Source organism: Bubalus bubalis, chromosome 3 (assembly GCF_019923935.1).
Source record: "Bubalus bubalis isolate 160015118507 breed Murrah chromosome 3, NDDB_SH_1, whole genome shotgun sequence".
NCBI classification, from domain to species: Eukaryota; Metazoa; Chordata; class Mammalia; order Artiodactyla; family Bovidae; genus Bubalus; species Bubalus bubalis.
The window spans coordinates 165,246,871-165,261,030 of record NC_059159.1 but is presented as its reverse complement, the minus strand read 5'-3'; the positions used below and the strand labels follow the sequence as shown (position 1 = coordinate 165,261,030).

The following is a 14,160-nucleotide window of genomic DNA, read 5'->3' as shown; positions in this document are numbered from 1 at the left end:
AGCACCCTCTCCTAGGCATCTCTGAAGACTCAGGGCAGTCTCCCCTGCTCAGAAGCCTCCCGGCTGGCTCCCAAGCCTCACTCACTCTGTGCCCTCGGCCTGGAACGCCGTTTCGCCCACCCATTGTTCCAAAGAGCATCTGCCCGAGCTTCTAGATGTGGGCTGCTTGATCTCCAGTCCTCCCCCTGTCCCCCTGACCGCTCCTCCCAGCCCCAAGCTGGTGCTGCCTTCATCTCCATCAGTACAGCCATGGCCTCTTCACGGGGCTCCTCAACACAGGGCATGCTGCTGCTGCTAAGTCGCTTCAGTCGTGTCCGACTCTGTGCGAAAACCCACCCTTCCAGGGAGATCTCCTAAAAGGTCCCCTCTGTTTCCGTCCCCTCAACAGCTTCCTGTTGCCTCTGGGACAAAGAACTAACTCCATCCGTGGCTCTGGGTGACTGGCCCCTGTGACCGCGTCCCGCCTTCCCCAAGATCCAGCTCTGACCGCACCAGCCATGCTGGACTCTACAGGGCCCCGACAGCGTGTGGGTTTATCTGCATCCTGCCCTCTCTTCTTCGCAGACCTGAAGGATGCGGTTCCCTCCACTTTGCCCTGTGCTAAGCAGTGGGCCTGGCGTGCTGCAATTCATGGGGTCGCAAAGAGTCGGACATGACTGAGCGACTGAATTGAACTGAAGCACTCTCTACACGCTTCCTTATTTCATCCTCACCACAGGATGACAAGAGAGGAACCATTATGCCCATCTTACTGACAATAAAACTGAGGCTGGAAGGCAAGGGAGGTAGACCCAATCCAGAGCCCCAAACTTCTCCAGCCAGTGTTCTCTCCCGGACCCGAGGCCTATCCATGGGGGTGGTAGAGCCCCGCACTGCCCCTCTCTAACCCCTCTCCTGGTCTCATCACAGGACAACACCCCCCACCCCCACCACCCAGCAGGTGAGGACGTAGCTGAGACCAGCCTGCCAGGGGCAAAGATGCAAAGAGCGAGGGAATGGGCACTTACCGGTTCTCCTGGGAGGCCCTTGGTGCCTGGGGGACCGGAAGGACCCCGGAGGCCCTGCAGGAACAAAGCAAGCTGACCTCAGTCCCTCCCTGGCCTTCCCCGCCCTGCCTGGCCCCTGGGTCTCAGTCAAGCTGTCGCATCGAATGAGGGTCCTGCCACGTGACACATGGGAGCCTGAGTCCCAGAGGGGAACAGACAGGCTGGAGGGTCTTCAGGGCGGGAGTGGGCAGCTAGAACCTTCGGGATTTCCACAGCAGGAGGTGGCTAATGGGGCTATTTCCTCCCCGCCAAGTCCCACAGAGAGACTTTCACAAACCAGCGGCGCTACTTACAGGAAAGCCTCGTGTGCCCAAGTGCCCTCGCTCGCCAGCCACGCCCTGGAAGCACACGCGGGCTGTTAGGAGCACGTATCACAGAACAGGGAGCGGGGAGAGGGGCTGGCAGCTTCGGCCTCACATACCTGCTGCCCGGGCTGGCCCAGTCTGCCCTGTGGTCCTGGAGGGCCCTGCAGGAAGCCAAGCATGAGGGGCGCAGTGGGTGCTGGGGAGGACTCTTCCCTGAGAAGGGACTCTTGCTTCCATGGGAGATAGAAGGAGCCCCAGGGGTCACCACATACACCCCCCTCCCCAGTGTGCAGGCGGGCAAACTAGGGGGAGTGGATGGCCAGTGGCCAGGAGCTGTAGGTCGAGAACAATGGACCCCTGCATCCCAATGAGGGCAGAAGCCGTCTCAGCAATCAGGGATCTTGGAAGGGCTTGGGGAGTCAGGGGCCAAGCCTGATTCCGCCTCCCTCTCTCTCATTCTTGTCTCCTCTGTCTCTCTCACTCACGTGCTCTCTGTCTCTCTCAGTCTGATAGCTCATTCTCCCTTCCCTGTCCCCATGCTGGGGGCATGCCAGCCCCAGGAAGCGTGGCCAGATGAGCTCTGAGGAGCATGCCCTGCAGCCTCTCAGGGACGCCCTGCTGTCCCCAGGGGCCTGTTACAGAGGAGGCGGTGAGCCTGGATTCCTGACCCAGCACCCTGGGTCAGGAGATGAGAGGAAGGGGGTGGGGGTCAGTACCTTCAGGCCCTTGGACCCCTGCTCCCCAGCTGGTCCGTCCGGTCCTCGGGGTCCCTGGAATAGGAAAAAGGGGCTAGCACAGTGGACAGCAGAGGTCTCCCTTGGGCTGGGAACCAGGAGGCAGGGCTGCCCAGAGCCTTGAGTTCTTCCCTGCACAAGCGGGGGTTCCCTCTGCCTCCCTGCCTCCCACACACTCCCCACCCGCAGGTGGGTCAGCCAGAGCAATGTGTCTGCTAACACGGCCCTGCAGAGGCCTTGGCGTAGGTGGATGCAGTCAGAGGCCCTACCGTTCTGGAGTGGGCCTGGTGGTAAATTTAAACCCTGTTTAAAGAAACCTTGGAGGGGGAGGAGCGGGGGCAGGGAGTGGGGGGTGGAATCAGCCAGCCAACCCATTTCACAGGTTCGGAAACTGAGGGCAGAGCAAAGAGACACGTGGCCACGTCCTGGCAGTTAGGTCTTCAGACTCCGTCCCCTGCTCTTCCCAGAGCACACGTGGGGTTGAAGCAGCTTGTGGACCACAGTCCTCGGGGGAACCTGACAGAGGACACCCAGGGGAGGGTCTCCACATGGTCAGAGCTATGGAGCTGCCCCGTCTCCAGCCAGATGAGCAGCTACTCTGGCCCAGCTTACGTGAGGAGGGGCAGGCACAGGGCAGCTGTGGCTGGAGCCTTGGGCTCAAATCTGACCCTTGAGACAGGATGTCCGGTCTCTTGAGAACTGGGAGGCCCCTGGGGGCAGGCAGACTCTCTCCTACCCCCTCACTGCACAGATGGGAACACTGAGGCCCTGCAAGGGAGGGAATTTGTTTATGGTCCCTTAGCATATAAGCAGCTGGTATTCCCTGCAGGGTTCTACAGGCCTCCCATAGGAACACAGATGAGGGTGCCCTGGGGTCCCCCATGGAGAACAGTGTAGTGTTCATTCTATAGGGGCCAGAAAGGCTGTGTTGGGTGTTGGGAAGACAAGGAGGAGGAGGCTGTGAAGGAGGCTGGCCCACCCTAGTCTGGGAGTGTGGAGACCAGCCACAAAAAGGGCCAGGGAGGCATCTCAGGGGAGGGGGTATGAGGGATGAGAAAACTGAGAAATCATTTAAATACTGGACAAGGATATTTTCAGTTAATAATGGAACCAGAAAAAGTTATCATTCCTCTTATCAGCTACCTGGGGCTCCCCATGTTTCAACTCCATGTCGCAGCCTTAAACAGTGCTCACGGATGAACTCATCCTGGGCCAGGAGACCACGCGGCTGGGAGTCTTTGTTCCTGGTGTCTCAGGCCTCCGCCCAGAACTACCAGGGGTCCGGCACCAGGCACAGTGCTGCTTAGGAAATGCTGTGTCCAGGGGAAAGTGACAGCTCCTGACTGAGCCTCAGTTATACCATCTCTGAAATGGGAATAAGAAATCGCTCCCTCAAGGCAGGAAGTAATGCACATGGGCAGCTCGGCACCTGGCATGTAGTTAAGTTCTCGGAAGATCTGATTTTGCCAAAGGGGGCTGCAGGCTCCCGAGGGGCAGGGGCGCAAAGCAACGGCTGGCCTGGGCAATCTGGATTCAGGGCCCTGCTTAGTATAGGCAGCTTATATCAGGCTGAGAATGTTCATGGGTTCAAGACGAGGTTTGATTAGAGGGTGTGGGTGCGAGTCCTGGTGTTGCTGCTGGCTTGCTGTGTGACCCCAGGGAAGCCCCTTCCTTTCTCTGGGCCTCAATCTCAGGTGGATATTGTCAGACCACCTGTTGGACTTAAAGCCCCTGATTCATACAGGACTTAGTAGAGATGGAGATAGATGGAGATGCAGGGCACCCCAGGTCCTGAGACTTGGGACAGAGGCTGAGCTGATGGCAGGCCTCTGTGTCCTTCAGAGATGGCTGCTGAGCCCCGACCTCTGTTTCTACCTGAGCATAAACCTTCCTGGAAAGGGACAGCTCTAGGAACAGAGCGGAGGCCCAGAGGTATTGATGGCTTGGCCTGAATCACACAGCACCCTCTTTACTCAGGGAATCAAAGTCTTTCTGCAAGAAAGCTATGAGATCTATAACAATAAGAATAGCATCAACAGCAGCAGCAATCATAGTGAAAGCTATTTCCCTCATTTGACATATAAGGAAATAGCCTGTGGCGGCCCTGATAGTAGGCGGAGGAACCAGCCTGTGACTCTAAGTCAGCTAGATGCCCATTTTTTTCCACCACTACCTGTCTCTATTTATCAGTGAGGGAGTGAGTTCCCCATCACAGGGGGTTATGCAAGTCAGGGCCAAGGCACAGTGTCCCAGGAGACAATATCTAAAATTCCTCTTACCTGGGAGGCACTGCTATCTTCTGGGAACACCTGGGGTTGGCTGGGGGAAATAGGACCAAGCTTTCTTGTCTGGGGAGAGGAAAAAGTAGAGAGGCCCCAGCCACCCGCCTCCCCAGTTTTCCTGTGCAGGGAGAGGTGAGCCTAACCCTGCTCTGGGCCTCTCTGCAGCTTATTCTATGTCCTGCGGGTGCCCCAAACCTGCCCCTTCCTTCCCCAGGGCAACACTGAACAAGGGAGGCAGGTCCGGGTTTCAGAGCCACAAATCGCTTCCTGTGTAGCCACTCCCCAGGAACAGGTTTGCAGTCACAGCTGGGGCTGCCTCCCAACCAGGCTGGGCTTCTAGCTTGGCGGGTAGGAGCCCCAGGGGACAGAAAATCTGGCCAATCACAGTTCTTGTGAATAAGGGATGAAAAGGGAGTGAACATGTGCCCAGCACTCGCTACGCACCGCTGCCCTTCCAGGTGCTTACCATGGGCGGTGCTGGCAGAGGAAGTGTATCCCCACGGCCATCCAAAGAGGTCGGTTCTGCTGCTGACCCCTTTTATAGAGGAAAAGCTGGGGCTTCAGGGAGGGTAAGTCAGCTGCCCAAGGTCAGAGGGGAGGAGGAGCTGGGATTCAAAGCCAGATCTGCTGAGCTCTCAGCCCCACTCACACGAGCAGAGCTCAGTGCAGGCTCTTGGGTCGCAGAATCCTCATAACTCTGTCAAAGTGGTTTTGGAGAGAGATAGCAGAGTCTCCCAAGTAAGAGGACTTTTAGACATTGTCTTCTGCAATATCCTGCCCCAGGCTCTCACCTGATACTCCCTGAGACAGGGGGTTCATTCCCACACTGATAAACAGTGACCGGTTAGTAGTGGGAAAAAATTGGGCATTTGGCTGTTGAGTTCAAATTCTGGCTCCTTACAACTTCCACCTAATGTCAGGCACTGAGCCTTACAGAGAAACTGGTGTGAGGGACTTCCCTGGTGGGGAAAGACCCCGAGGTCCCAATGCAGGGGGCCCAGGTTTGATCCCTGGTTGGGGAACTAGATCCTACGTGCCACAGCTAAAGACAATGCATGCCTCAAAAAGAGATCTGCATCTGGCACAGAATGCTACACTAAGACCCAGTGCAGCCAAATAAATGGGGGGTGGGGGAAGAGGCTGGCGTGAGGTCCCTGAGCTGGTCACTGGAAAGCCTGAGATGTGCCCCTACGTGACCCATGGACCCAGACCCTGATCAGCAGCTCTACCAAGAAGAGCTGAGGATCTGAGGCCCCATCCTGGCCCTGGACTTGACCTCTGTGCTCATTCTTCCCCAGGCAGGGGGGTAGGGGAGTCAGGGGGTGGGGGAGACAGGTGGTGGGTAGCGGGGCCCATCCTGCACGCGGGCAGAGAACAGGCAGGGCCTTGCAGGCATCGAAGCTCATTTCCCAGAGCGTATTTGGGGAAACTGAGGCCCAGAGGGCACAAGGGCTTTCCAGGGTCACAGGGGAGGCCAGGAGCTACACAGGGAGCTGGCCCAGATTTGAGCTCTTTAACTGGCTCAGCGGGCACCTCTCCAGTCCCCGCCCGCCCTCAGGGACCACGTCATCTACGAAGTGGCCAAACGTGGCCTGTCAGGCAGGGGACCCAGGGCACAGGGTCCGACAGGTTTTGCATTTCCACCAAACCCAGCCAGGGGAGGGGGCTTGTGTTCCTGAAGTTCCCCTTCCAGCCCTGGAGATTCTGTGATTGGGAACCTGGGTATTCTCAAGGAGGAGATACCTTCTTCAAGCCACCACTGGGAAAGATGGTCAGACGGCTGCGGGAAGCTCTGTGACTTGACGGGGGCCTGAGCCTGTGCATCCGGCAGGTTGTGGGGGGCAGGGCAGCTCCCCCTCCTGCTAACCTGGCATCCTGGGGCAGGAGAGGATGTACAGAGGGCCAAGGTGGAACCCGGCTGCCAACGGGCCTCAGCCACTGGCAGAGACCAGGACATGGCACAAGGAGAGGCCCTGCCGGGTCCAAGGAATGCCTCTAAATCTCACCTCTCACAGGCCGACTGCTCAGACCATCTGGTTCAGGGGAAATTGTTCAACTACTTGAAATTCAGCCGGGAAGAGAAGAGCCGTCTCAGATGCCCTGAATAAGCCTGAATACAGGCCAGGCCGCCTGCTCCACCCGTGCCATCCTGTTTCCTTTTCACAGAGCTGCTGTCCTGGCACCTGAACATCCACTGGGGGCAGGAAACCACCCCATCAGCCCTCCCTGCCTCCAGAAGAGTCAGAATCCCTGGGTTCAAAACACAGTCCTGCCACTTTCTAGCTGTGCAACCTAAGGCAAGTCACTCAACCTCTCTGAGCCTTACTTTCCTTTTCTGTACGATGAGAATTAAGACTAGCACCTATTCTTAATTATAGGGTCGTGTTGATGATTAACTGAGTCAAGGCATGTGATAGATAGTGTTCAGCACAGAGTAAGTATTAGTGATCACCTCTGGCTACCATGTTCAGGCCAGCCCTGTGTAAAACCTCCTGTGGCTCCCCACTACCCTTGAAGCATTGCCCACAGGTCTAGCTGTGGTGTCTGAGGCCCACTTGGTTTGATACCTTCTAATTCTTGGTTTCACTCCTCTCCCTGGCTCCTCTATTGAATGGGGATTCCTAAACATGCCACTGCAGCTCACCCTAGGGCTTCCTCTCTGTCTGGAACTTGGCATCTGTTTAAGCATCTGCCTCTGCTTGACACGTTCCCGGGTACCCTGGCCAGGTGAGATGCCTCCTCCAGGCTCCCAGGCTGCCATCAATGTGTTCATGACCCTGTACTGTCTGTTTGGCCTTGATGGAGCCACAAAGCCACGCAGGGGTCCTGTGGGTGCTATTCTCATGATATCTACAGAACCTCTAACAATGGCTGGCCCCTAGGAGGTGCCTAATTGGAGGCAAATGAATGCATGAACAAACACTCTGTGTGGCATTGGTGCCACAGAGCGCCCCCGTGCCTCCTGGATGGCAAGGCCTGGTACTCAGAACTGGGCTGCGAAAGATGAGTGGGGTTTCCACACTGAGAGTCACACCCAGCAGGAGCCCGGAACCCTGGCTGGTGCTCTGAAAGTCATAGATCTCAGGTCTGGGGTGGGGAGGGAAGGATCAGGAGGGGTCTCTCCAAGCAGGTGGCCCCTGCCAGCATCTGCCCCAGGGGGCTGGGCCCCACTTACCCGGCGTCCCTTTGCTCCCCTCATGCCCGGTGGGCCTCGAGATCCTGGAGGACCCTGTGGGAGAAGAAAGAGTCTGGAGAAGCCCCCTTTTCGGAAGCAAGTATAACACGGAAGAATCTGCCTGCAGTGCAGGAGACTTGGGTTCAATCCCTGGGTCGGGAAGATTCCCCTGGAGAAGGGAATGGCAACCTACTCTAGTATTCTTGCCTAGGGAATCCCATGGACAGAGGAGCCTGGCGGGCTACAGTCCATGGGGTCACAACGAGTTGGACACAACTCAGCGACTGACACAGGGGGATAACACGGAAGGCCAGGCTTGCAACCTCAGACCAGCACTGCTCGGGGGCGGCCCCTCCTGAGCCCAGCAACTCCAGAAAGAAGCACTAAGCACTTAGCCCAGTGGGAAGGAAGGTCTGTCGTGCCCCGCCCCCACCCCCCAGAGAATCAGTCAAGGAGCTGCACCTTGAGCAGGAGTCAGTGCCTGGGAATCCAGTAGCTGGGAGAAGGCATCCTGGATGGATGAGCCACTTCCTTCTTTATCTCAAAATCAACAACCAGAAGCTAGGAAGACATTCCTGACCAAAGCCTCCTCCAACGCCCACTTCACTCTTTCTCCCTCCATCAGTCAGAAGAATACGGGGGTCCCAAGTCCTGTTTCCTACCCTGACCTCAAATACGACCTGAAAGCATCCAGAAGGCTCTGAAGAGGGCAGAGAGAGCCAGAGGGCAAGGGGAAAGAGGGGGCAGAGCCAGACCAGGGCCCTGCGGGGAGGGAGGGTGAATAGGAAGCAGGCATGGAGCGGGGAGGGGAGGAGGGGAGAGGCTGAGCAGAGGAGAGGAGGGTGGGGGAAGCATAAAGGAAGGAGCAGGGTCTGGCCCAGGGAGGAGGCCCGGGTTATCTCGGCTTGATGAAGGGATGACAAGAAGAGACAGGGAGGGAGGAAAAGAAAACACAGAGCTGGCCTTGTTCCTGGAATTCCCAGCACCTGGCCCAGAACAGGCCGATGACAAGGATTTTGGGAAGGATTGGAGAAGACAGGATAGAAAGGGAGGGATGGAAGGTGAAGAGAGGAAGCAGGCCACCTCGCTGCCTGGTTCCTCCCTGCCCCCAGCGCCTCCGAGGTTCCAGGCCCAGCTACACATGTCAGGCAGTCAGGCTGCCTCTTCACCCCATGCAGGCCAAGGACCCCTCCAACAGCTGCAAGAGCCTCCCAGCTCAAGCGGCGATTCTCAGACTGGGCGTGCTCCCTTTCCAAGAAGAGGTGGCCTCATCCCCCACACTGAATACCAGGGAGAGGCCCAGCTCAGTTTGGGGCCTCAGGAAAAACTCTTCTTTCTGCTCTCTTTCCCAGGCCTTGAGGGGTGCAGACCCTCCAACTGCTAAAGAGCCAAGGTGAGGGCTGGATGCCAACCAGACCCCTTGTCAGCAGAGCAAGCAGGGTGTGGACCCAGGCTTGGCCCCATAAAATGAGAGACTGGACTTCCGGATGATGAAGAACATGAAGACTGGGTGAGAACCACGGACCATTTTATGGAGGGATCGCAGACTGCAGAAGGCATGCAATTGCGTCACTGGGAAATTTCAGGAGCCAAGTCTTAACTCAGAGGCAGTAGGGTGCTTCAAAGAGCAGACTGTTCCACCAGAGAACTAGGTTCAAATCCCGACTCTGCCACTTACTAATTTTGTGACCTTTTGCAAGTGGCTTACGCTCTCTGGGCCTCAGTTTCATCATCTATAAAATGGGTATAAGAGAGTTTTTGCCTCCTATAGTTGCTAGGAAGATGAAATGACTTGGAGGTCCTCAGTAAAGGGTCGCTGTCAGCTCTCTCTAAGAGGGAAGAGGTCAGAAACTGAGGGACCCAGGGCCTGACTGGTCCCCCTCCAAATAATGGAGGCAGTAACCCTGGCTGACCTCAGTGAACTGTAAGAGAACATGGATGTTACAGAGCTTGGAAAAGTGAAAAGTGCCAATCAGCTATGAACAGTATTATCAGAAATGTCAGTTTCATAGTCTTACTGATAATAGTAGAAATTATCATATCTAACAAATAGGGGTAGTACTTACTATTGTACCTGACTTCCCTGGTGGCTCAGACGATAAAGCGTCTGCCTACAATGCGGGAGACCCCGGTTCGAACCCTGGGTCGGGAAGATCCCTTGGAGAAGGAAATGGCAACCCACTCCAGTAGTCTTGCCTGGAAAATCCCATGGACGGAGAAGCGTGGTAGGCTACAGTCCATGGGGTTGCAAAGAGTCGGACACAACTGAGCCATTTCACTTACTATTGTTCCCATTCATTAAGCACTTGCTATATTCAGGTAGTTTGCTAAACATTACACCATGTGTGGCATCATTTATGTCTCACAACAGTCTCATAATGAATGTGGTATTATGCCGACTCAAAGGTGGGGAAACTGAGGCTCAGAGATGCTATAAATGTTGCCAACAATCACACAGCTAACAAAGAGGGAGCCAGGATTTGACTCAAAGTGTCTAATTCTAAAGCTTTCTGGACCTCCATGCCATCATGGTTCCCCAGCGGCACTGGGGACAGCTGGCTGTCCAAAGAGACCCAAGTGTCCAGCCCCACACTGTAACAGAGGAAGGTCAGTGGCAACCTTGGGATCTGAAGGCAGCAACTCACTGTCTGACCTCACTAAGTCAGAGCCAACCCATTGAACAGATGGAAGCACTGAAGAAATGGGATGGGGGAGGGACCAGAGAGCCATGGAGGCAGGGAATGCAGAGGAGGCCTGCTGCTTCTTTCTATGCATTGGCCTGAAGGCCCTGCTGTTTTCTCATCTCCTTCTGGCCTTCCTTTTTGCCCCATCAATTCTTTTCAGACTTTGCTGCTCCCGTTGGACAGATGGGCAGACTGAGGCTCAGGGAGGTCCAGACCCAGGGACACAGCTGGGATTTGATGATAGAGCCCCAGCATCCTGTTCTCTGACTTTGGCCCTGCCCTGAGCACCTCCCACACTCCCGAACTCCAAGCACACCATCTCCAGGAGCATCTGCTGGAGCCTGGTCCTCGGGTCCTCTGAGCACTGGGAAGGAAGGTGGGCCAGCAGCCTTTGGGCTGGATGGGCTAGGACCCTCAGATGAATGCCTCAGTCTGCCAACCAGTCTCTCCAGCCCCAGGCCAGAGGTAACTTTTTCCCTCCTTCTCACAAACAGGTGGAAACCATGCCATCAAGAGCCCAGAGGGCTGGCTTTTGATCCCAGCTCTGCACTGTGAGCTTTCCGCCTCATCAAAAGGATTGTGGAGACTTTTCTGGTGGTCCGGTGGCTGCCAGTGCAGGGGCCTGGGTTCAATCCCTGGTCGGGAAGCTAGATTCCACATGCCGCAACCAAGAGTGTGCACGCTGCAACTAAAGATCCCACAGGCTACAACTAAGACTTGGCAGGGCCAAATTAAAAAAAAAAAGAAGCTATAGCGGACTGGCAGGGCCACCTGCTGCCTGGAACCTCGATCTCTGGATGATGCTTAGTATCCAGGCTTCCTGCCCTGGGCTAGCACTCTGTATTCCTCCTCAGCACCCAGCACTGCCTCTCCCACCCCTCCCTGCCTTGGGATCCTCAAGAACATCCCTGATACTTCAGTCATCATGAGAAGCCCAGAACCCCTGCATCCTTGGACCCTCCGCCCATTTGTCCCAGCATTTCCCATCTTCTCCCCTGCTTTCTCCAAAGCAGTGGTCACTTATCTACCGCCTTCTCTTTCCCCACGCCAGAAGACGAGCTCCCAAAGGGGAAGGACAGCTTTCTGCCCTGTTGATGGCACTTCCTGGAATGGACATGTGACACGGTACTTGCCGAGTGAATGAAGAGAGCAACAGCAGTGCTAACGCCCATGATACTCCCTCGCAATGACTGTCCCTACGTAATGAACATTAGCTGCCTGGTTTCATTTCACCTACGTGCTCGCACTATCATGACCAAGACTATTTTATCTATTTTTTCAGATAAGCACAGTTCAGGCACACAAAAGTTCAACGATCTGCTCTGGCAATATAGCAGGAAGCTGGGATTTGACCCAGGTCTGCCTGGCATTGAGACCTAGACTCCACCGTGACGCAACAGTGAAGTCTGAGCTCAGCAAACGCGAAGGCTTTGCTTACCGGAGGTCCAGGCTCTCCCGGGTTTCCCACCACACCTGGGATTCCAGGATGGCCCTACCAAGAAAGAGATGAACAAGGAGGAATCAGTTCTGGAAGCTTCCTCTTCCACCTGCAGTCCTGCCTTGGCCAGCTCAGACCCAGCCCAGGGCTATGCGGGCAGCAGCCAGGCCCCGGGAGGAAGGAGCTGGTCATTGTGAAGGCCTGGGGTTCCCAGAGGCAGGCAGACGACAGCAGAGCAGTCACCACGGCTGGGGCAGGAGAGGGCAAGGGGACGCAGGCTGCTCCTTACCATCGACCCCTTGGGTCCGGGCGCGCCTGGGGGTCCCATCATGCCCCGGTCACCCTGTGATGGAGACAGCAATTCAGGGAGGTCACGGCAGTGGGCGGCTCTGTGGGGACAGGTGCAGAGCGCCCTCCGGGGACTAGAGAGGGACTAAGCCTTGTCCAAGATCTGTGGCCACATCACCCAGAGTCATCAGAAGCGAAGACGCCCAGCAAAGTGTGGCCATGGGCACTTAATGTCGTTCAAATCCCAGCTCTGTCACTTCCCATCTGGGTGACCTTGAGCAAGTCACCTCCCCCACTGGAGCCTTGGTTATCTGGTCTGTAAAACACACCTGCTGGCATTCATAAGGCAACTTAAAGCACTGGGATGCTTTTTTAAAAGGTAAATCTCTGCCTCCCTCTGTTACCTGCCCCCGTGCAGTGTCAGTTTACAGCCGTGAGCAGCCCAGACCACAGGGATAACTCTCACAGACATCTGGCTGCACTTGGGGGTACTGGCCAGAGGGCAGGGTAGAAGCCCCAGGAAGTGCTGCGACAAGTGACAATGGTTCTTTGAGGGTCTGGAAGGCCAGGAAAAGGAGGAAAGGCCAGGGAGAGAGGTCTGAAATCCCCAGGGCTACTGGCCCCTTCACCTTTTTAACATTTCAAAACACAAACTCTATTGCTTAGATATTCCCTCCAACGTGACTTACCTTTTCTCCCATGATTCCTGGCTCTCCGACCAGACCAATGAATCCCAGAAGTCCCTGGAAGAAACATGTACAAAAGCAAGAGAAAGAAGGAAGCAACGTGAATTCAGGGATGCGCTGAGTTTCAAAGACAACTGGCCCAAATCTCTCTTGCACTGGGGCCGTCTCCCCATGTCTCCCGCCCCACGCCCGGTGATCCAGCTGGCGTGGGGCTGCCACCAAGGAGAGAGCTGTCTCTCTGGGCACCGTCCTGACTTCCTTCACTCCACCAGATGGTTCTGATTTCGGAGCCAAGCAGTGGGGCCGCTGCCAGCATCCCTGGGAGCACCACACATTCTTTCCTCGCCAGAAGCTGGGAGGCAGCCACGTTTGGGGAGGGGATGGGATGGGGGAGTCGGCGGGGAAGCAGGGGCAAGGTCCTTAAGTGGTGCTGGGAAGAGCGGTGCTCGAGAAATCTGTCCCCATCTTTCGGGGTTCTGGGGTTGTTTCAAAGAGAGAAACAAACCTGCTGGCTGGAATAGAAACACCCTAACAGCCTCTGCCAAAAGACCTGATTGAAATCTGGGAAGTGGAAGCCCTTTTACTGTCTTGTGAAAGGCTTCCTCTCATTTCTGAAAGGGCACACACACACTGTAGTTCCTGTTGCTCTTTTTAACTTCACTGGGTGATAACTGGCCCCTGTGTTCCAAGGCTCTTCTAGGAGGCTGTAGGCTTCGCTCGCTGCCCTGAGCAGGCAACTCACTCACACTCAGCAAGGATGAAGGGCTTAGTTAGAGGAGGGAGTCAGACAATTGTCAGTCCAGACCCTACTCTCTTCAGGAAAATTCCAGCAGATGGAGGTCTAGTGTGCTACAAGGGTTGCAAAAGTGGTTTTCGAAGATCCCAGGTTTGCAGCCAAGAGTTTCTGGGAGAATTAGGGAAGACCGAGGGATGAGTGAATTGGTCCCATAAAATTTGCTCCCTGTCCCCAAACCATATCCAGAAAAAAATGAGACCTTAAACCCTGATCAGAAGCAGATCGGAAGTTGTTCACTAGGGCAGTGAAGCTGGCCAGGCAACTAGAGGGAAGAAAAGGCACCGGATTCCCAAGGGTCAGCTCTGCGAGGCTCAGAGACAGTCTTAAAGTGTCAGCTCAGACCAGGACTGCGTGTGTCCTGCAACTGCAGCCTAGAATGCAACGCTGGTCTGTGTGGCCCCGAAGCCCATGCACCTGTCACTCCAATGCACGTGGCCATGGGCAGGGCACAGGTCTCCCTGGTACTTTAACCCCATCACCATACGGCAGGGGGCCTGTTTCCCTGGGTTCAGAGGCCCTTCAGGGTTGAAGTATGAGATGAGAGGGATGAGGTTCAAGGTATGAGATCACAGCTAATAAGTCAGAGAAAATGACCAAGTATTTGTCTTTTGCAACAACCTACTTTAAAAATTACTTAGCTCATGTTCAAGGTGATAGGGGGTCCCCTAGTGACTCAGACAGTAAAGAATCCGCCTGCAATGCAGGAAACATGGGTTCGATCCCTGG

At 55.7% G+C, this 14,160-nt stretch overlaps 1 protein-coding gene across 6 annotated transcripts in view; it reads right to left on the bottom strand.

Annotated features, from left to right (window-relative positions):
• Positions 1-14,160, bottom strand: part of COL27A1 (collagen type XXVII alpha 1 chain) — a 152,775-nt gene that overhangs the window by 45,052 nt on the left and 93,563 nt on the right. For 5 of the 6 annotated variants that reach the window (XM_044940501.2, XM_025282317.3, XM_044940502.2 and 2 more), the window contains 8 exons: positions 12,642-12,695; positions 11,954-12,007; positions 11,665-11,718; positions 7,543-7,596; positions 2,068-2,121; positions 1,468-1,512; positions 1,340-1,384; positions 1,008-1,061 (listed from right to left, as the gene is read on the bottom strand). In XM_044940501.2, coding sequence (XP_044796436.1) covers positions 1,008-1,061; positions 1,340-1,384; positions 1,468-1,512; positions 2,068-2,121; positions 7,543-7,596; positions 11,665-11,718; positions 11,954-12,007; positions 12,642-12,695 — 414 coding nt within the window. The remainder of the gene's footprint in view (positions 1-1,007; positions 1,062-1,339; positions 1,385-1,467; positions 1,513-2,067; positions 2,122-7,542; positions 7,597-11,664; positions 11,719-11,953; positions 12,008-12,641; positions 12,696-14,160) is intronic. The other variant, XM_044940503.2, reaches the window with a different exon arrangement.